The sequence below is a fragment of the Pelodiscus sinensis genome, chromosome 2, assembly GCF_049634645.1.
Source record: "Pelodiscus sinensis isolate JC-2024 chromosome 2, ASM4963464v1, whole genome shotgun sequence".
Classification (NCBI taxonomy): Eukaryota; Metazoa; Chordata; order Testudines; family Trionychidae; genus Pelodiscus; species Pelodiscus sinensis.
Window position 1 is genome coordinate 247,678,749 of NC_134712.1, and position 23,271 is coordinate 247,702,019.

Below are 23,271 nucleotides of genomic sequence, written 5' to 3' on the forward strand. Positions count from 1 at the left end.
CACTAATTTTGGTGTCTCCTTTTACAGGAACCCAACCTGAAACCACTAGGCTCTTACTTGTTCGATTGCGAAACATCTGCATTGCGTGTTGATTTTCAGGCAGAATTTGTGAGAGTGGGCATAAAATCAACTGATTCAAGTTGGACATCCCAAATTAGCGTAAGTGACTTGTGTCTGGCATAAGTGACTTGACTAGCATCCCAGAGCAAAGCATTAGCAGAGTCAGCATCAGAACTAGGATCTCCTGCTCAAGCCACTGAACAGTGCTGCTAGAGGAACTTTCCATTTGAGGAATGTTGTCTTGAAGTGAGCCATGTGCGGGTTGGTCTGGAACACAACTAGTGATGAGTTCTGTGCATGGTTGTGCTGTAGAGTTCTAGCGCTGCTGGAATTTCTGCTGTCCATGTTGTGTTGCAAAGGATAAGGTTCCATGCAGAACCTGTCAGGAGCTGTGTCGGGCAGGATTGTGAAACAGCAGTCACCGCTCACCTCTGTGATTATGGTGGGTCCAACCTATGCAGTGACACTTCAAGCAGGAGCAGCAGAGGAAGCAGCTTGCTCTCGTACTGCTTTGAATTAGGTTTTAGGTTTAACATAAAAGGAAATATTCTGGAGTGCGTGACCCTTATTGCTGCTCATTTGGGAAGAGTCTGATCCTGGTGGAATCAAGCTACTGACGTGATCTGATCTTGCCATCAATGGGCTTAGTGGAAAGGCAGCATAGTAAAGCCACATTGTGTATTTCTAGAAAGGGGCTCAAGATATGAGCTTTTCATGACTCCGTTAGCCTAGGCAAAAATCACAGCCTGTGAAAAGGAAACCCTCCCTTTCCCCCAATCATTATTGTTGTCACTAATATGTTAGCCAATGAAGTGGAGGAGTTTAGGGCTTCCCTCTTCATTATGGATAACAGTCTTCTTTCTATAACCTCATCTCCTTGTCCCTGGACCTTTATGCCACTAACATACATGTCCAATTGATGGTGCTCATTGGCTTGGTAGTGCCTATTACCCTCCAGCTAGCAGAGTTGTGTTCTGGTGTTGGTTAGTTTAACTCATGTCTGCAGTTGCTGGCATTCCAGTTTATATGCTATGACTTGTGTCCAGAAACCTATGTGAGGTCAAGGGGACAGCAGTGCACGAGTTCACAGTTCAAGTGCATGCTAGAGATGTTTGGTTGTTTCTCAGCCTGTTTGCATTTTGCACGGCTGATCAGCTCCAGTTTCCTTCTAGTGAGTTGCCTTGCAAGTGTCTCTTGGTCTACTGTCCCTGGAGCCAACTGAGATCAGTGCACGGAGATTGGGGGGGGTTCAAATTCAAGTTAAAAAGTGAGGTGGGTTGCTGAGGGGTGCCCTTTCAGTACTACCTTATCAATGATGTTGACTCAGATTATGCTTTAATCCACATTTTTTTCCAAATCATTTTAATGTTGGATTCTTTATAACTTGAAGTCTTTTAACCATGAGTGTATCAGCCGGAAGTCAGGGGTTCGTAACAGGAGTGGGTGGGGAATTTCTGTGGCCAGTAATGTACAGGAGGTAAGACTAGATGATAATGGCTTTTTCTGTCTATGAGTCTAAACATTACCACTTGGGAACAAAACTGAATCATTGATCCTGAAGACCTTTACAATAATATAGTTTTTGGATGAGGCATAAATCTGACATTCTGTTCCTTTGTGCTCTTTAAAGATCTCATGGTTTATTTTTGTGAGACGATTGTTAACCTTAGGGTGTGTCTAGACTACAGGGATTTGTCGACAAAAGTGGACTTTTGTCGACAAAACTATACCTGCGTCCACACTGCCTTTGAGTTATGTCGACATAACGTTGACAAAACTCAGCAGTTTTGTTGACGTATGTAAATCTCATTCTACGACCAGGGAGACACGAAGCTAGCCCCCTCCCCCCCCTCCCCCCAGCAGACCAGGGAGACGTGAAGCGGCTTTTCTCAGCAGACACCTCAGCTTGAGAATAAAGGACTGAGGGAAGTGAGGTGTGGGAGAATAAAACTGAGCTCTGGAGAAATGTTTGGCTAGAGTTTCCCCTACAATATGTACCAGTTCCAACTTACATACAAATTCAACTTAAGAACAAACCTACAGTCCCTATCTTGTACGTAACCCTGTAGTCTAGACATACCCTTAGTGTCCTAACCAAATTGTTAACATCAATGTGTTCTGCCTAATAGTAAATCCATTTTGTAGTTAAGAACATAAGAACAGTCATACTGGGTCAGACCAAAGGTCCATCTAGCCCAGTATCCTGTCTTCTAACAGTGGCCAATTCCACGTGCTTCAGAGGGAATGAACAGAACAGAACAGAGAATCATAAAGTGATCCATCTCCTGTTCCCAGCTCCTGACAAACAGCAGTTAGGGACACCAGCCCTGCCCATCCTGGCTAATAGCTGTTTATGGACCTGTTCTCCATGAGTTCTAATTGGATGTGGAAGAGTTTCTTAAATCATGGTCCATGGAACCTTCATGGTGATTCTCAAAACTGTTTCATTCTGTATACAGGCCGTCCTTGCTAAAAGTCCAAGATACGTTCCAAAAAATTTGGACTTACAGTGAAACAACTTAAAGTGGTGAATTTTTTTCCCTGCAGCTGACTTCCATTTGTGCAATTTTTTTTTTTTTGCGCACACTTAAGAGCAGAGAATGGGTGGACTTAAAATGCATCAGTTCCTACAACGTCAATAACTTTAGTGGGGAGCGAATGTATACCAGGGTAACTTATAGTGGGGACACCCTGCACTAAGTAGTGTGGGATAGCTGTCTATAAAATGAAAGAGCTAGAGAATTGTTCTGGGTTTTGCATAGTACTTCCTTTGCAAAACCCAGAACAATTGCAGTTTTTCTGCTCTAGACCATTCAGAGGAATGCTGGAATCACAGGGATCAGTCTTGTGGCAACTTATAAAACAACATACAGGCAGTCCCTGGGTTACGTCAGTCTGACTTAAGTCGGACCCCTGATTACGAACGGGGGGGCGCAGCTAGTGCGGGGTGCCTCCCCCACTGTCGCCACTTGTGGCGGCGCAGGGGGCGCTTCCCCCCAGCAGACTAGGGAGACGCGGAGCTAGCGCCCCTGCCCCCCCAGCAGACCAGGGAGATGCAGAGCGGCTTTTCTCGCCGCGGAGGACGCGGGCGGCGGGACCGCCGAGACGCGCCGCGGTCCCGCCGCCCGCGTCCTCCGCGGCGAGAAAAGCCGCTCCGCGTCTCCCTGGTCTGCTGGGGGGGGCGCAGCTAGTGCGCCCCCCCCCCCTCCCCCAGCAGACCAGGCTTTTCTCGCCGACGCCTGGGGTAGAGCAGCTGGGGGGCTGCCGGGTTGGTCCCACAGCGCCGAGGTGCGGCGCTACTGGACCAACCCAGCAGCACCCCAGCTGCTCTGCCCCAGGCGTCCAGATTCAGCCGCTGTTGAAACTGATCAGCGGCTGATTCCAGGCTGACTTGGGTACACCTGGGGCAGAGCAGCTGGGGTGCTGCCGGGTTGGTCCAGTAGCGCCGAGGAGCAGCGCTGCGGGACCAACCCAGAAGCACCCCAGCTGCTCTGCCCCAGGCGTCCCCAAGAGCAGCTGGGGTGCTGCCGGGTTGGTCCCGCCGCGCCAAGGGTCAGAGCTACCAGACCAACCCAGCAGCACTCCTGCTGCTCTGCCCTAGGTGTGTCCGATTCAGCCGCCGCTGGTCAGTTTCAACAGCGGCTGAATCTGGACGCCAGTTCTGACTTACATACAAATTCAACTTAAGAACAAACCTACAGTCCCTATCTTGTACGTAACCCGGGGACTGCCTGTACCGTATTATCCATGATTGACCGGTCTCAGAGTAGCTGTGTTAGTCTGTATCTGACTCGTCAATGTCCATTATTGTTATCCACTTGTGGCTTCTGGTGACATGGAATGAATCAAGGCTGTCTCTCTGGAGAAAGATCTTTGGGGGCAGCAGTTCGTTAGATAAATTTTTCTCATACTTTTTTTTTTTTTTACAGGGGGTACTTTATAAAAAAAAAAAAAGGATCCCCAGTACCTTCAGTTTTCAGACACACACACACACACGCTTTTTTTTTCTACCATTGCAACACATTTGTTTAAACAACTTAATTGGAGCTGGGCGGGGTATGTGAAATTTTTGGGTATAAAAAGTTAAAATAATAAAGCGCTGTAAAACTTAACACAAATTCAGTTTTCTCCAAACTTCAGTTTTGTTGACTAACATCTCTTGATTACCCCTAAGGGTACTTGTACCACTGGTTGAGAAACACTGCACTAGCTGTTCCATGGTTCAGATGTCTTCTCCATATTTGCATATTAGGGGGGTAGCCTACATTTTCCATTTGCATAGCAGGAGCTGGAATACCTGCATGAGTACACATGAAAGCTGCTGACATGAGCTCCTCAGAAGGAAGATGCTATAGAAGTGCAATTACTAATTTGAACCTCTGAAATGAAATAGCAATACATTTTCTGCTCAAGACTTTGGGTTTATTCTTTTCAGACTCTGTTTACCCCAGAAAGCAGTTTTCTTTGTGTGTAATCATGTCTTGGGAAAGATTCTTTCTTTGTATCCAACCTGGATTTCAGAGCAACTGAACTAGAGATTGTTCTCAAAAGAAATTGTTTGATTTATACCAGGCAGATTCCCATTGGAAGATTATCTCCCCATGGGCACACTGGCACAAAAAGTGGAGGAGTGGCGGCTGTCATTATGCAGTTGTCCATCTAGAGTTGCAAGGCTTGATTCTGATCGGATTTATATTAATTTTACTCATGCTTTATTGATCAGTTACTCCTGACTTGCAACATTCTAAACGAGGTCTTAATTGGACCCAGAGTTAGTAGGAGCACCAAATTCTGATCCATCTAAGACTCTTCTGTGGCCCCCCATTTCTGTAGTATCTGAGTGTCTCATCATTTTCAAAACACTTTATCCTTGCAGCATTCCTCTGAGGTAGAGTGATGCTATTATCCTTATCATAGAATCATAGGGCTGGAAGAGACCTCAGGAAGTCATCAAGTCCAGACCCCTGCCCAAAGCAGGACCAATCCCAACTAAATCAACCCAGCCAGGGTTTTGTGAAGCCGAGACTTTAAAACCTCCAGGGATGGAGATTCTACCACATCCCTAGGGAACCCATCCCAGTGCTTCACCACCCTCATAGTGAAATAATTTTTCTTAATATCCAACCTAGACCTCCCCCACCGTAACTTGAGACCATTGCTCCTTGTTCTGCCATCCGTCACTACTGAGAACAGCCTCCCTCCATCCTCTTTGGAACCTCCCTTCAGGTAATTAAAGGCTGCTGTCATCCTCCCTCACTCTTCTCTTCTGCAGACTAAATAAGCCCAAATCCCTCAGCCTCTCCTCATAAGTCATGCGCTCCAGCCCCCTGATCATTTTGGTTGCCCTCCGCTGGACCCTCTCCAATGCGTCCACATCTTTTCTGTAGTGGGGGGCCCAGAACTGGACACAATACTCCAGATGTGGCTTCTCCCATGCCAAATAAAGGGGAATAATCACTTCTCTAGATCTGCTGGAAATGCTCCTCCTAATGCTCCCTGATATGCCATTTGCCTTGACTACCAGGTCACACTGTTGACTTACGTTACCCTCTCTGTGTCTTGGTTCCTGATATGTAAGTGGCTTGGCCAAGATCCCACAGGAAGTCAGAGGTGGAGCAGGGACTTAATTCTAGGTACTAGGCTAACACCCTGGAATAGCCTTTCTCTAATTGGTTTTATGCTGCTTTTATTCCACAAACTTTGATAGAGTTCTGGGTGTACCTTGGTGTAGCTGATAACAGAACCAAGCCTTTTGTTGCAAGACATTAACTCCAGGCCTACTCCAATTTAGGAAACTGTAGTTGGGTTGCAGTGGGAGAGGGCAAAAAAAAATGCAAAGTCTTTCTCAGATCCCTGCTGATTGCATTTGTGCACAGTCCCATGAAGAAAAATAGACTGCCTGAGGAGTAAAGGTTTTGGTACATTGCTGCTGTGATAATTGGTAGAGAGGGCTGCATGCAGGCACATGCATACAGTTTTTCTAAAAATATGGTGCCTTTTGGGTGGTCATGTTATTTAATTAGTGCTAAATATGGCTCTGATCTAGCCAAACACTTAAGCAAGTGAATAGTCCCCTGCGGGTAGATCTTCAGATGCTGTAAAATTATTGTAGTTCCATTGGAAGTCAAAGATAAAGTTAAGCATGTGTCTAAGTGCTTTACTGGATTGACTTGCAAATATTTGGAGTAAGCACTTTCTCCGTAGAGGAGCTGCGGCAGCCTGATGCAAAACCCATTGGACTTGATGGGAGTCTTTCCTTTGACATGTTTTGGTTGTGGCCCATACTCTATGCCGATCCTGGTAGCGCTCTTATTCCAAGTAAACGCCACGGTCCAAGGCACATTTGGTCTGCTCCTTACCAGCTCACTGCACTGCTTAGCTCTTCATCTCTATGTTGCAAGAAACATTCTGAATTTTTTTTGTTCCAAAATCCACTTGTTCCTCACATGAGGAAGAGCAATAAGGAAATAGCTTGCACATGGTAGCAGCGCAGCATTGCTTTTGGATTCTCCGGCTGCTAGCTGAGTCATTTCAGAAATTCTTTCATGTTTGGCTGTTCTTGGTGTATTTTGCACTGGGCCAAGTTTCCCTAAAACAGCCTTGCCAATGCACTTCAACATTGATCTGCAACAATGTCTTCCGGACTTTATTGGAGCAGACATGATTGATTGTGCTAGTGCTTCACAGTTGATAGTGGGTGATTTTGTTATGTGAACAAATGTCCTTTTGGAGGTTTGGAGGCGACAGATGTTCTCTTGGAATGACAGATGCATTTAGGGCAATATTTCCGTGGGTAGAAGCTTCATGGTACATTCTGTATTCTCTTAGGATAACTCAATGGTGAGGGAGTGTCACAGGATTCAACTCTTTAGCCCATCCACAGAGGAGATGTCTTGGTTACAGCCCTCAGCTAGGCTATGTCTACACAGCAGTGTTGTTCTGAAATAACGTAGTGTACATCTACACAGCAAGTCCGTTATTTCAAATTTATTTTGAAATAACAGGCTTCTTACTCAGACTTCCATAAACCTCATTTCATGAGAAGTAAGTGAAGTCGTGGGGGGGGGGGGGAGAGTCCTCTATTTCGAAATAACTGCTGTGTAGACTGCGTCAAAAGTCGAAATAAGCTATTTTCAAGTCGAAGTAGCTTATTTCAAGTTTAGCCCTGCTGTGTAGATGTACGCTGCTAGAGAGCTGTGACTCAAGTTTAGCTCATGCTTTTAGGTCTAGGGGACCCTAGTTCAGTCCCTGATGTGTCATCCAAGAGGGTAGCCACTATTGCACTAGCAGACATTGGTCTCCATCATTCCACATTGGAGACCCATTTATCTGTTGTGGTATTTGTATCGGTGCCTGGTACACATTGGCAGAATCTTCCATGTTAATACTGATTGAAATATGTTGGGTTAAACTTCTTATTTTTCTTGAGGGGCAAAAGGCTTTTTATAGATTTTTGTGTGTGAAAAATACTTGGTATTTTTCCTTCATAATTTTCTGTTTATTTTTTCTAAATGAATCTGGAAAACAAGTAATCCTCTTCTTTTCACAAAAAAAAAAAAAAAAAAACCCATGAAAAATTCAAAATCCTTTTTATTCTAAAAGTTTAGGAGAGAACAGTTTTTTCCCCCCTAAGTTACTCAATTTTATTTTGGAAAAGTTCAGTATTCAATCCCCTACCACCTTTTTAATTCCTGCTACCACACCCTTCCTTATTTCAGTGGCAACACAGAAAAAGAAAAGGAGGTGCAATGGATTCTGAAACTTATTTTTTATACATTCCGAATAAATAAAATATTTCCCCTCTCAACCTACAGAATGAAAATCATTGAATTTTACTCCTCCGTTTGAGGAGGCATTGCCTACATAGATTATAAGGGTCAATGACTCATACTATGGCACCTCCTGCTAGTCACTCCAGGAATTAGGTGCTCAGAGGCTGGACTGAGCTCTTCTGGTGGTGTCTTGCGCATTGTTACCTGTCTCTTTTTGTCTGTTCTCCACCATTTGTCAGGACCCACATCCATCCCAGACTTCAGTGCCTTTCCCTTCAGGTACTGGCCTATGTCAGTGCCTACACCCTGACATCTTCCCCTCACGGGAACTGCAGTCCCTTCATAACAGTGGTTCCCAACCTTTTTTCATACTGGGGACCGGCAAACCTGTTCGCAAACTTGTGGCAGAGTGGCAACATTTGTGTATTTGCATATTCATTATGCAGATAAACCATTTCCTGTTTGCCAAAATATGTATCCTTGGCCCCTCATACACTCCAACCCTGACTCCTATAGCCCCCCAACTTTATTTTATTCAGTCTTGGTAGCCAGAGCAGCCGCCCATTGGATGGAACAGATCCTGGCCATCCGTCCGCCATGCAGCGGGTTCCACACCCCCCACCCCTGGCTTCCCCTGCCACGCAGCCACAAGCCTCCCTGTCAAGCTGCAGGGTCCAGCCTCCCTCCCTTCTTTTGAGCAGGCCCCACATGGCTCCAGCAGGCTCCTGCCTCTCTTTCGAGCAGGCCCCACACGGCTCCCGCAGGCTCCTGCCCCTCTTTCGAGCAGGCCCCACACGGCTCCAGCAGGCTCCTGCCCCTCTTTCGAGCAGGCCCCACACGGCTCCAGCAGGCTCCTGCCCCCCTGCTGGAGCAGGGCCCAGCCACCTACCATGCAGCCGTGGTGCAGGCCCTGGCCCCAGCTGCTCACCACGTGGCTATGGCGCAGGCCTGCCCCTGGCTGCCAGAACAGGTCCTGGCAGCTCACCTCACCACAGCACGATAGCATCCCAGCCACTCTCCACGTGGCTCCACCAGCTGGGCCATGTATGTAGCAGCTGTCAGAGCTGGAACTGGAGCCACGGTGAGGCTGTCCCAGTAGGAACAGCCTCACTGTGGCTCCAGTGCTGCCTGCTGCCCTACTCACCCTGCAGCTGCATGGTGAAGTGGGCAGAAGGGAATTCCCTTGTAGGTGGGGCTAATCAAAAGCTGAGAGTGTGGCCGGGCAATGTGCCACGGCCCAGCAGGCCGGGGTCTGTGGACCGGCGGCTGGGAACCGCTGCCCTATACCCACCTTGCCTCAGTGACCCACTGGCAGTCATCCTCTAGCTCCTGCCTCTGGGGCAAACTGCAGCCTGAAATACCTTATTGGCAAGGGGGGTTGGACCTGCGGCCTGTTTCTGACTTGGCTGCTCCCCTGCAGCCTTAATAGCTCCCTAGGCCCCTGTTGCTGGGGCTCATCCTGGGGTTTATTCAGGCCTGAGCTCCCCTGGCTCACCCAGCCTTCCCCCAACATTGTGTCCAAGGTACTGTCTACTAGCACGGCCCTCCCTGTCCCTCCCGAGAGAGAGTGAGCGTGCTTCTTCTGGCCAGCCATCTTTTATTACAGCCCTGCTGGGCTCTGGCTCCCAGCCTCGGCCCCCTTCCAGGGCTGTTATAACCCTTTCCATTCCAGTGTGGGGCAACCGCTCCGTCGCACTGACGTTAGGATGTACTGCATGTTTAGAGGAATCCCTTTCCCAAACTCTTCCTGTTGCAGGATTGCTCATCATAAAATCCAGCCCCAAACAGTGTTGGGGAGAGGAGCCAATGCTATTCTTGAGCTTAGGCTCCAAAGTCCACTGGATTTGAAAAGATTCCCAGGATCTTAGAAGCATTTGAATCAGCCACTACATGATTTCACACTATTTTCTGTGTGCGCCTGTTTGTTCGCTCTCTCTCTCTTCTCAAAAGTGCAGATAATGTCTCAGTATCTGTATTTTCTCATAGAATTTGCGTTTTGTGTGCTGGATCCTTCGCACCTACACAGTTGGGTGGGTTTCATAATACAGTTTCTTTCTTGGTTGCCGTGATTGAATCTTGGTGGGGGAGGTTGAGTGTTTGTTGGAGGCACTCGCTTATTTTAAACAGCTTTACAAGAACCAACACTTGACCAGTCTGTCTGATTTTAATAGCTAGAATTTTTTGCCAGTGAAGGCACCTGAAGCTGGATTTGGAGGATGTACTAGTAAGTATAGGCACCTAAAAAAGAAGCAGGTTGATTTCAGACTGAGATCCGTCAAAATGCCTCTCTCTACCCAGTCATCCAGTTTATTCTCCTTGTGCCTAGTGGATTCTGTGCACTTTCCCTTCCAGCCTACATGGACAGAAGTCTGGTTGCCCCGTCTATAGTCCCCCCCTCCCCCAGCAGCCATCGGTCGCAGGATCTAAGGAATGCAGCCTTAAGTATCTTTGGGTATGTCTACACTAGCCGTCTAGTTTGAACTACGGAGGCTAATGTAGGCATTCAAACTTGCAAATGAAGCCTGGGATTTAAATATCCTGGGCTTTATTTGCATCTTCCCGTCCGGTCGCCATTTTTAAATGCCACTAGTCCGGACTAACTGTCCACGGCTACTTGCGGCAGTTAAACGGTAATTTGAACTAAGTCCTTAGTTCGAATTAACTGTTACACCTCATTCCAGGAGGAGTAACAGGTAATTCGAACTAAGGACTTAGTTCGAATTACCCTTTAACTGCCACGTGTAGCCGTGGGCAGTTTGTCCGGACTAGTGGCATTTAAAAATGGCGACCGGATGGGAAGATGCAAATAAAGCCCAGGATATTTAAATCCCAGGCTTCATTTGCAACTTTGAATGCCTACATTAGCCTGCCTAGTTTGAACGAGGGGGCTAGTGTAGACGTACCCTTTGAAAAGAAATGAGGCTATAGATACGTGTATGATGGGGGACAATGAGAGCCTGATCCAAAATTCACCGATGCCAGCAGAAAGACTCCCATTTAACTCAGTGAGCTTTGGATCATGCTCGCAATGCTAATATTTTGAAGCAATGTGCCCCTTTCACAGATTTGAGTGGGAATACCCTAGGAAACATTGGGAAAAGGGAATCCTCCTCCTTGCTGGGGAGCTAAGGGAGGAAGCCTGTGCTGTATAACACATAGCTTGAAAAATAGCATCTATGCTGCTGCGACCGCTTTGCGTTTTTATCCTCTGCTAGTACTGTGTGTTCAAGACTGTGCTTCCGGGCGGACGCTTCTCGGCACACTACACTCATCCTCTTCTTTTGCAGATGAAGAGGAAGCGCTTAACTCTATTATGAAGGATCTGGCAGCACTGGGCAAATGCAGAGGACTGCTGGATAGCAACAGGAACAAAAACAGCGTCCACTCCAGCAAACAGGTGAGCTACCCACAGAGTCGCATCTGCGACACTCCAGAACTCTTGGAAGTCTGGGCGTGGCTTCAGTCACTGCATGGAGAAATGTGATTGTTCCTTCAGATACCATAGGAGGGCCTGGCTCTCTATGGGCAGCTAAAGAGATAACAGGCTCTCCGCTTCAGAATTTGTGTGGTCTAAGATGAGTGCCAGCCAACACCTACCAGAGCAGGAAGTGAAGAGTGGTGGGCCTGTTTCTCAGAGGTGCAGAGGACCTGCAACTCCACATACAGTTAATAGGACCTGTGGATGCTCAGTCGGTACCTCGGAAAATCAGATCACCTGACAGGGGTGCGACCAAGCAGTCGATGTATTAGATGTAAATCCAGTGATGTAGGTGCCTGGTGCCTCATAACACTGTGTGCTGATGAAAACGATAACTTGTCCCTGAGAAGTGGAGCACAGTTGAATTCAGTCTGCAGCTCTTAGGGGCCAAAATACTCCATCTTGTTAAAATCAGGCAGGGTTATTGCAATTCTGTATCAAAAGGAAAGTAAATGAGACCTAATTCTGAAGCTCCCATTGATTTCAAAGGCAGATGAGTTTTCCTTATTCGTAATAATTAATGTAGAGCCAAGGCTCCCTAGTCACAGACCAGGACCCGATAGTGCTAGGCATTGTACAAAGAGCAAAAAGGCAGTCGCTGCCCCACAAGCATCTCTCTTCCTATTTGTATCACAGTAATGTGGAGGGAGCCTGTGCTTTACAGACAGATGGTAGGAGTGAGGTTCCCTGCCCCAAGGAGCTCTCAGTTTAAATAGGTAAGCCCACCTAAGAGCAGGAGGAAGGCCGAATTGTTCCCATTTTACAGAAATGGGAACTGAGGCCTAGAGATAGTGATTTTCTACTTTGCAAGACCGCTTTCACGTAATGTATCAAGCTAGAAATTGGGCCTAGATCTCATGTGTCCAAGCACAAGACCATCCTTCCAGCCCTTCATTAATATTGTAATCAAATGAATCTATTGCTTACCAGGCTATGGATGCTGTAATGCTTTAAAAAATGAACCAGTCACATAAACTGAGTTGCCAACTTTCCAGTTGCCAACTTTCCAGTCCGTGGAAACCTAACACCTCTGCGGTGTCCCTCCCCCGGGGGCCCAGTCCTGCCCTGACTTGCCTTGCCTCGCCTCATTCTCTGAGCCACCAACCCCGTCCCTATTGTCTCTTCCACTCCATTGCTTACTGTCCACCTCTGCTCATGTCACTCACTCCCCCTCCCTTGGGACTCACCTGCCACCTGCAGTGTCAGACTGGGAAGAGCTGATGTGAAGCCTTCAACTGGGGCATAGTGACACATAGTGGGTAATTAGATTTCTTAGCTGTGCTGATTTGGTGCTGCCAGTTTCTCTTTTTGATTGGATGTTTCAGTTGAAAACCAGACACCTGGCAATCCTGTGTAGGATGTGGGCTACTGGTGCCTTTTGTTAGAGCTATGTTCTGCCTCTGATAGCATGGGACCACAGGTACTTGGCACACCTCTGTATAGGTGTCTGAATATGAATGTAGGTATCTAAGTTTAGGCTCCTAATTCTGAGAATTTTGGCCACATGATACACAGAGGATTCTGTCACTAAGAAGAAAAACCCTTACCCACTGGTTGGTAAGAAGTTCCATTGTCATCAATATAATGTCAAAGGTAGATGTGGTGTGCCATTTTATTTTGTATACAGTACAAAGTAGAGATTCCTTAAACAGCAATGTAGACAAAACAAAGAAATTTGCACACAGTTTATGTAATAGTCTCATAACAAGAAATGAAAAAAAATGAAAGAAATAATTCAACAAATCCACGTGGAAGTGTGTTTCTTCTAGTGCTATGGCTAAACAGTAGGTTGTAATTAATATCCCTGAGTGGCTATCAAGTAAGAAAAAAAAATAGTTTATAGTGTTCAGAGTTGTTTTCATGACGCTGGTACCTACACAAACATTTGCAAATGTGTTGGAGAAAAATCCTTTCCAGTAATTCCTCTAGAATTTGAAACAGACATATGCGTGTTCATCTCCCCAAGTGTGGCCTAGGAGTAACAGCTGTTTAAGTGTAATACATGCTGAACAACTGCAGTGATTGAGAGAATCCAAGATGTTTACAGAAGTGACCGGGAAACTCGGAGTTGGCGCTCTACAGCTGCAATAGAATCAGACGATCCAGCACAGATCTGGATGGCTTGCAGTTGAACACTTTATGCATGATGATGGGTGGAGAACATAGCAAACAGTGTTAGGACATTTTGAACTTAGATTCAGAGAACTTTTCTTAAGTATAAACAACAAGGAGTCTGGTAGCACTTTAAAAACTAATAGAATTATTAGATTATTGGATCATAAGCTTTTGTGAGCTCTTCTACAAAGGAATAAAATTCTTATTTGGAGACTGTGGCCATGCCCTGTATATACAATTATATAGTAGTATTTGTCTAGTTGAAGGCAAGGAGGATACCAGTATTCTGTGGGTAAATATTGAAAATGAAAGTTGTAAAACAGTGAGAATTTACAAGTGTGCTTGTATAAATGCATACTCACAACTTACCTTAATTTATAAAACAGTCTGTGTGTCATTCTCTGTGCTCTTGCCTTAAACATTATTATGGCAGGGAGCCATGTTTTCTCTGATTATGGCGTTAGTTCTTGGAAAAAACCTTTCTGGAAGCATTTGGACCAAACCACCATTTGCCTCCCTTGTGATTGTTAGCTGTAACGAGGAAAGGCCAGAGACACATGTTAAGTGGTATGGTCCTTTGGAACCGTGTACGGCGGGGTGGTCATATGGTCAGCACTTTCTGCTTCTTACGCACTGTGACTGTCAACTTGACCTAGCTGAGCTCAGTTCCCCAAGATGAAGGGTGTTGGAGTGCGCTGAATTATTGCTTCATTTATGGGTCTAGTTACAACACGTCAGGCTTCTGGTAAAACATAGTTTGTGAAGCAGGGAGTTGCAACCCTGGTGGGTGAGTTCTCGTTGAGGCTGACGGCCAAACATTTGAAAACAAACATGTTGGCTGAAAACCAAAGTATTTTCATTTGACTGCGCTGCTATAGGGCCTTATGTAGATCTGGTGCCTACTGTCCCTGTTTTCCTCTCTGGGCTAGACCAGGGGTGGACAATTTTTGATGGGATGCCAGTGGTCAGAGGCTGCTCTTTCTATATTAATAGAGAGGGTGCAGGGTCTGGGGTGGGGTTCGGGTGCAGGGAAGGAGCTCTGGGTTAGGGGTTTGAGATGCAGGTGGAGATATAGGTTCTGGGAGGGAGTTTGTGCGTAGGAAGGGGTTGTGATCACTGTTCCCTGTAAGCTGAGTGCTCGGATGGCTGCCTGGGGGAGAGTCAGATGCCACCTAGATGATTAGCAGAGTTCCCAGAGCTGCCCACAGTGAACGAGCAGTCGACTACCTGATAAGCAGGAGCTTAACAGGTAGCACTATCAACTACTCGGTCACGCACACCCCTCCTGATGCTGCTCTGCACTCTCAAAGGGACAGATGCTGACTCCAATCTCTGGTCCCCCACCAGGTTTCAGGACAAACCTCCCCCACATTGCGCCTCTGCATGCTGAAAGGGACAGATCAGTGGCAGCTGGTCCCATGGATCTCTCAGCACAATCCCCCTCCACCATTTTCCCCATTGCTACTCTGCACTCTTAAAGTGAGAGACACCCGCGAAACGGGCTGCCACTTCTCTGTCCCTTTAAGAGTGCAGAGTGGCAGCTGGGGAATTGGGGAGGCCTTGTGCTGAGATCTGGAAGTGAGCCTTTCCCTAATGACTAGTCAATGGAAATTCCATCGACTACTCGACTAGCAAGTGAATCGCTACTTAACAACCCGTAGCTCACAGCCAGCAGCATGGATTTGTACTGGTGGTGTGCATCTGTGCCTGGCTTGGTGCACGTAACAAAATGTCTTCCATACATGGTTGAAAAAAAATTAAAGGAAACTTTGATTGTGACCTGGGGCAGGGTGCAGCGCGGAGCCATGGTCAGGGAGGGATTTTGGAAGCAGGAGGGGTTGTGACCTGGGGCTAGGGGTGGGGATGCAGAAGAAGTTTCCAGGTGCAGGCTTTGGCCGGGAGGCACTTACTGTAAGCAGCTGGTGGCCCAGCAGGAAACTCAAGCAGGACCCTGCCTGCCACAACCCCACAAACCACTCAAAGCGGCTGGCTGCTGGGGCCAGCACGTGCGTCTCTGCGCAACACTCCCCTTGGGAGGCGAGGGGAGAAGTGGATCTCTCTGTCCTTCACCTGATCGCAAACACTGCCCTTGTAGCATCCAGTGGGAGGCTGTGAGGATGCTTCTAAGGGATGCAGTACACAGAGATCCCTTTCCCCTTCAGGGCAGGGCCGTGCAGAGATGCACATGCTGTTCCCAGCAACTGGACACTTTTTGAATGGCTTGTAGAGCCGCAGCAGGTAGCCTGCCTGAAGGTGCCACTGGACTGTCGTGGGCCAGAGCTAAATGTTTGGTGAGCTGCATTTTGCTCGCTCCTGGACTACAGTCATTGCCAGACTACATCTCCCATAATGCCGTGTCTCTTCTCTCACCACAACTGAGATTGCATTTCCCGTGACACACCGTAATCTAGCCAGGGAGGCTGGATTATAGAGGAGGATGGGAACATGAGGCAACTGAACTACAACACCCCTGAGGCACTGTATAGTAGCACATCCAAAGACAAAGATTTCTGTTTGTGAGTGTTCATTTTTTTTTATTAAAATCAAATTTTCCATAGAAAGTCAACTTTTGGTTTTTTTAAAAATTTTGGTTGTTCAGCAGCACAGTTTCCCTTTGAAAAATGTAGATAAACATTTTTATCTTTCTGTTTTTCACAAGACAGGTGTGCTTTGTGTGGAATAAACATTACAGGAATATTTGAACAACACCTACAGCCCTTCCACAACGTTCACTTGTCACCTATCATCCCACTTCCTCTGGCATCAGCTACACTAATTTGCTGACATTAGCTTACTACAAGAATCAGCCTGATATAGCGACTATTAAGATTGTGCCGACATAGGAAGTTGCATGTGCCCTTTCACAGGGAGAAACTTTCTGAAGATGAAATGTTCATAGACTGATAAGTTTCCCAACTAGTCATGTGAAAATGTGCCTTAGTGCAGCACTACATTTTGAATAGGAAATGCTGTACTGATAGGATAAGCTGTAAAAGGCAATACATAATAAATATTAGTTCTTATCCTTTCCTGCGAGAGAGCTTATCCCCATTTTGAGAGAAGAAAACTAAGGAGGCAAGAGATAGGAAACATAATATTAAAAAAAAATAATAAAGTCTTTGAAAAGATTATAGGCATTTATTGCTTCAGGGTATAACTTCAAATCTAACACATTGGGGATTTTGAGAGAAATTTCCCTGGGCACTGGTTTCTCTTTAATGCTTGCAGGTATGATACTGGACTGGCTGGACCACTGGTTTGATCCAGTCTGGTGACTCCTGTGTTCATATAACACAGGGAAAGAGACTGAGAGAAGGAAAAGAGTAAACCGTAATTGAAAATGTGGAGGAAGATGCACAGTGATATGTTAAAGGACTGCGGGGCGGGGTGGGGAATGGAGTAAAGCTGGAAGGGGGAAGAAGATTTAAAACAAAGCAAGGGGGAGAGAGAGAGTTATACATTTTTCATAAGCAATTGGTTGTGGATTCCCATTGTTACAGTTCAACAGCTAACACTTATAACAGTAACCTCTACAGTAGTACCTCAGAGTTACACACGTGCATCATTGAGTTCTGTCATTTGGAACAGGAAGTACATAATCAGACAGCAGTAGAGACACCCGCTACCCCAATAAAAGCAAATGTGGCACAATACTGTATTAAACTTAAACTACTGTACTAAAAAATGAGAGAGACACATTTAGTTCCAAAGCTGTGTTCAGTCACTGTTCAGCTGTAAACTTTTGAAAGAACAGCAATAATGTTTTGTTCAGAGTTATGAACAACCGCGGTTCCTGAGGTGTTTGTAACTCTGCAGTTCTACTGTACTACTTTCATCATGTTGTCAACAGTAGATCTCAAAGCATATTGCTCTGTTTGCTCCAATTTGTGTTTGGGGAAACTGAGGCACGTGGCAATGAAGTGAGAAGAACCCACTGCTCCAGTCACTAGTTGTCACTGACCCATGCACTGCACATTGTGCCTTCCTTTAAACTGCAGATCTGTGGGAGAGGTACATGAGAATCTTGCGCCCTGAGCTTGTGGGTGTGTGTAGTCCATGGGATAGGAAGTGTTGGGTATAATTTCTGAAACCCAGACCTTAGTGCTCTGTGCTATGTAAATCTAAAATACTGTGGAGAGGCTAACCTGGACCCAGGCAAAATACCCTCCGCGGGCAGGATCTGGCTGGTGAAGCTGACAGATCTGGTCCACAGATACAGCAGGGAGCATCAGGCAGACTCCCTGCCTGCCTTCCTCCCCACTGCTGAGAAAAGTGGCCATGACAGCATTGTGGGGCTCTGTTTGAATAGCTGTGAGCCCGGGGGAGGGGAAGAGGCTTCAGGCACTATACCTCCCCCCAGCACAATCCCATTGGCTGAAAACCAGCCAATGGGAGCTGCCTGTTATCAACAGGCAGCTTGCAAAGTGCCCTTTCCCTCTTTCCTCTGGCTTGTAGCTGTTCAAAAACCACCTGGCCCCTGCAGCCCGTGCTGGATGGGGGCAGACAGGGTGTCTGCTTGAGAAGGCTGCTGGGTGGGAGTTAAGCAGGTACATCTCCCCGCCAGAGCCTGCCTCTGACACCGAAACCCCCTGCACCCCAATCCCCTGCTCTAGGTCACAATCCAAACCCCTACACCCCCTCCTGCATTCTAGTCCTCATCCACAGGTCATAGTCCCCTCTTGCCCAAAGTCAAACCCAAACACCTGCACTCTAGTCTCCTAACCTAGGTCATAACTGCCTCCTACGCCCAAACTCCCGGACCCCACACCCTCTCCTGCACCCCAGTCCCCTACCTCGAGCTCCCTTCTGCACCCAACTTCCATTCCAGACCCTGCACCACCTCCATTAATATAGAGGAGTGCAACCCTTGACCACTTTCCAAATTCTTGGAATGCCCCTCTCCCCATCAAAAATTATTGCCCACCCCTAGGCTAACCTATTATCTGCCCTTCGCCAAGCAGGCCACTTCCACCTTACCATGGGCTTCTGAGCTAACCGCACATTGTGCCTTCCCCCATGAAGGGAAAGGGCTGAGATGAACAGGGAGAGATAAAAAACTGAATTGTTGAACCAATCTGGCAACTAGAAGTGTGGGGTATCCATGCAGATAATTCCTAATGCTGAGGATTAGTCATGTCCTATTGTGGTTTAGGGACATGGTCCAGATGTCTGGATTGTAATGTTTTGTTGCTAAAAACAGGGGAAAGTGTAGAAAAAATCCAAACAAAGTATAAGTGAATGAGTGAGTCGGGAAGCCCCCTTGTCTGTGTTGGAAGACTGAGTTCAGTTTGTTTGGGCTTCAGAGGTTTAGAAGGGAACCCATTGCTTCCTGGCCTCACAAAGTGTAGCTAGTACTGTACCAGTTGAATGCAGCAGTGCCCAGTGAATTTCAAAACTAGTGCGTGGAGAGAGAGGAAAACAATATGCCCTACACCCTACCAGGCAGTACATGAAGGAGCCACCTGTCAACAAATACAGAAACCACCCACAAGAGGAAAGGGACAGAAATCAGGCGGAAACTTTAGCAGAGCACTAACAGCTTCTAGAGCGGGTTTTTCATCTGGACATTTTAAGAGTTTTATAAACAAGGGTCAGTGCCATATCACCATTTTACAGAAGGGGAAACTGAGGCAGAGTGACCTATCCTAGGTCAAACATCAGGCCAGTGGCAGAACTGGAAATAGAATGTCTCCCAGGCCATTACACTAGTGCACAATAAGGGGAAGAGAATTCCAGGGTCCTGGGGCTTTAACAATGATGGTGACGGCTCTTATCTGAAATTTTTAACACCAGACTGTCAGAAGGTCCATACCCATCAATCTTGTTTGCTACAGGGGAATGTGAAGCAAGCAGCACTTCTGCCTGTGGCCTAAATTATTGAAGGCATTAGGCCAAGATTGCCAAGTAACTCGTGATTTTTGGGTGCCAACTGTTGATGCCTTTTAAGAGGTTCAGATATTCAGAGGCTGGGACACCCTGTAAGGTTCCAGATCAGTAACTGCTTTTGTGAATAGTGGCTTTAAAAAAAATAACAGGACATGTCAGATCAGACCGAATACCCTGAGCTGTTCCGAATTTTGCAAAAGGCACTGTTAGAACGGGTTGGTCCAACGCCTTTGAATATGCCTTAAATGAGGGAAAAGGGAGGGGACATTCAGAAATCTTGCAAAATGAAGTCTCTATTGGCTGAACCAAACCCTCACATCTGAACATTCTTGAACTTCAGGATGTTTGAATGTCAACCCAGATCTACCTTAGCTCTGTTTCAAGCTTCCATTACTGTAGCATTTGACCACATCTTGACTTTCAGTGTGTTTATCCCATAGCACCCTGGGAGCCAGGAAAGTGCTAGAGCATGGAATTAAATCCAGGTCTCAGGACTCCTGGTCCAGTACCCAAACCACTGGGCCATTCTTCCTCCAAGCTTTGGGTCTTTCACCTGTCTCTGACTAAGGGCGAGACTTCAAATCGCAGTCACTGAACTATTTGAATACTACTTAGTAGAGTTATCTTTGTCTCTCTCCCAGGCTGCTGCAGGGGAATGCATTAGTCTGCAGTCTAATGCCGCCACCAGACTGTTCCACTCTTCATTACACATTGTACCTCCCAGCTTCTGGTCCAGTTTGGACATGTACCCCAACCCGATGTGTCTCCCAGCTCTGAGTGAGACCTCTCTAGCTGGGAGCTGAGAGTGCTCCCAGCAGGATCTGTATGGTCTGTTCATTCTAAGCCATTTCCATTTGAGGCTTGACTGTGTGCTGCGGTGTGGGGTTTGTATGTCTTTTATTACAAAAGCAGACTGCTCTTTAGGGAACTCTGCATAAGATCATGACTCATCTCCTTTGGAAGCACTTTTTCCATTTCCCAACATTTCTCCTAATCTAACCCAGTGAGGGTGGCTGCTTTTCACAGGGAAAGACAGAGGAAGGCAACGTAGAGTTTGGCTCATCTCACCAGGGTGTGTGTTCTTTAGCTGGACGAGTTCTAGTTAGGAGAAGTTGATCCATTTACCCCTCGCTGGCCTACAGGAGTTGGTGTGGAAGAGACTTCACAGTCCCTGCCAATCATTCCCATTTGTATCTGACTTGCTGTGGGCTGCAGCTAGATTTGCTTCAACATTTTTTTTCTCAGAAACCAAGAGGTTTCAGCCCTCTCTTTAATTAGCATCTTTAAGGAAGAGGTCAACAAAAAACTGGAAAGTTTGTGACATGCTTGAGGTTGCCACAGTGACTTGTTAAATTTTTCCTTTTAAGGCAACCTAGGTCAGTGAGTGAGCTGCATGAGTGGCCCTCCTTCTCAGTGGGCCACAGGATATAAATTGGTCATGTGCATTAACTGGGGGCCCAAGGATAAGTTTAAATACATTAATTCATGACCTGCTGAATGTTTCAAAACAAGTAGAAATACTTTAATCCTTCATATAGTAATAGAACAGTTACCAGCTTCAAATACTAAAAAAGAAAACATTTACACTTGCATCAAATCCCTGCCCAGCCTCTTCTCCCAAGTGCGTCCTCTCCCTGTTCCTCCCTCTCCCTCACAGCGCTTCCGGAGCGCCATGAATCAGCTGATTCGTGGCACTCAAACTCTGAGAGGGAGGAGGAGGAGGAAGGAGGAGACACAAATCAGTTGATTCATGGAGCTTCGGATGTACTGGGAGGAAAAGGGAGGAGAGTAGGTAAAGGTGGAGCCCTCAGTGCATGAGAGGCGTGGGGCAAATGAGGAGTGCACAGACTGCACATGGAACCCTGATGGGCCACGTGCAGCCGTGTAGGCTACAGGTTGCCCATCACTGTTTTAAGGTGTTTGGAAGGTAGCAATTGAAATATCGGAAACATTTGTTATCTATGCAGGCGTGGCCTGAGGCCGGCTGTGGCAGCTGGCGCCCCAGGCAGAAGGCACGATCGGCGCCCCTGCCTGCATGACCGTCAATGGCTGTGACGTAATCATTGGGCGCCCGGGTGCCCAGTGACATCATCATTGGGCGCCCCAGGCTGGTGGCACCTTAGGCGACTGCCGAGTCTGCCTAGGCTCATGGGCCGCCCCTGTATCTGTTACAGGGAAACACTAATAGCAATACCTTGGAGGAGAGTGGTCAGAAATCAAGAGAACTTGATATTTCCTGTCACTTTTATTTACGGATTTATTATTAATTGTATCTTAAAACGAAGGCCAGAGATTCCATCCAAGATCGGGTCCCCATTCTGTTAAGTGCTGTACCAACATTCACGAGGGAAGATCATCGCTGCAAATGGTGGATCTTCTGGCATTCGATTTAGCGGGTCTAGTAAAGATCCGCTAAATCAAATGCTGATGATGCCCCCGTTGGTGCTGGTACCCCTTGCTGTTGCAAGGAGTGGAGGAAGGCAATGAGAGCTTTTTTTCTCATCGATCTCCTGATGTGGGACCAGCACCAAATTTCGGCTTAAGATGTATCGACACCAGCTACATTATTTATTTAAGCTGGAATTGTGCATTTTGAGCTGGTCTTCCCCCATTGTATAGACCTGGCCTTGGAGCCTGTTTATAGCAGGGTAAAAGGTGTCTTTTTAAAACTCTAGTGTAGATTCAAGTTTTTGCTACCACAGATTTTCCTGCATGACATCAGGCAGCTTATGCCTACATTGGCCTCAAGGGTGTGGTTGCAGTTCTCATAGGCACACCTCAGCTGGCTTTGTTCTAGCTAGCGTGGGTGCCAGCAGCAGCAAAAACTTGTCTCCTGTGCACAGCAGCCCTGCCCAGGATTCTAAAGCAGCTGCCATAACTACGCTGTAAGTGTTCCTTAAGCTAGCTTTGATCTAGTTACCTGCCTCCTGACTGCAGCGTGGGCCTTCCCAATGTCTTTGGGCCTCAGTTCTCTCCTTCTGTAAATGGAAGTAACCGCACTGCCTGCCCTCGCAGGCTAAACACATTGGGAAGTGCTCCGATGCAGTGGTAATGCGGGCCATATAAATATCCTGTGCAAATGGGATTTGGGCAGTATAACCGGAGCTGTATTTTTATATGGGTATGCTTGTACTGATCACTATTATAAATCGCTCTAGTGGCAGTTCTCCTATGGACCGTCTCTGACTAATGTCTTAGGTGTCATGCTAGAAGGTAGATTTTTGAGGCAAGGGGAAAGCTCTGTGATGCAGAGGACAACTTGTCACATATCAGATTAGCAGGGTCAATTGTTTGGTGTATGTGTCCCTCCCGGATGCGTTCCCAGCTCTCTGCAGTCCCTGGCTTAGCAGACCTCGCTAATATGCCATGTGGTTAAGTGCTGGAGGCTAGAATGGAGGCTTCAGTAGCGTTGCAGCAGACTTTGATATTTCACATAAAGAAACTCTGTGATGGAGACACTCGGCCAGGTTGATTGCCACCTAGGCATAGTCTCCGCTCCATGGTTACAGGTAGACTGATGCGAGTTCCTACTAGCAAGGAATAGGTCAGTCCTCAGTAGGAGTTTGTCGTTCTCCAGGCCGTGTCAAGAATTAAGGCAAAGTACCCTGAATTTATAGGTATTAGTTTGTCTCCACCTAACTTACACACCAAGTACATATGATGAGCTTTATGTTTTCTGTCCATTACTTCTCCTTGTTCCTAATATTTTGAACAAAACATCCCTATTCATTATACTGTCAAGCCATCTTACCTTGCACTAGATTGGCATGTAGCTGTACTTGGTGACATCTGTCTAGTTCACTAGCAACAACTTTGCAAAATGTATATACTGGCCAGTGAATTTGTAAGCGTGGACTTGAACATGTGGTCTGACTTTGGTTCACTGCAATTGGTTTAGGCCTGAGATCCGGCACCAATCACTCTGTGTTGGGTGCATGTTTGTGGAACAAAGCCTCTCTA

At 46.7% G+C, this 23,271-nt stretch overlaps 1 protein-coding gene across 7 annotated transcripts in view; it reads left to right on the forward strand.

The window, feature by feature from the left end:
* Positions 1–23,271, forward strand: part of LOC102454880 (mitogen-activated protein kinase kinase kinase 3-like) — a 129,547-nt gene that overhangs the window by 54,706 nt on the left and 51,570 nt on the right. For 5 of the 7 annotated variants that reach the window (XM_075922867.1, XM_006120564.4, XM_006120565.4 and 2 more), the window contains one exon: positions 11,120–11,229. The exons of the other annotated variants lie outside the window; for them this stretch is intronic. In XM_075922867.1, coding sequence (XP_075778982.1) covers positions 11,120–11,229 — 110 coding nt within the window. The remainder of the gene's footprint in view (positions 1–11,119; positions 11,230–23,271) is intronic. 7 annotated transcript variants of the gene reach the window in all.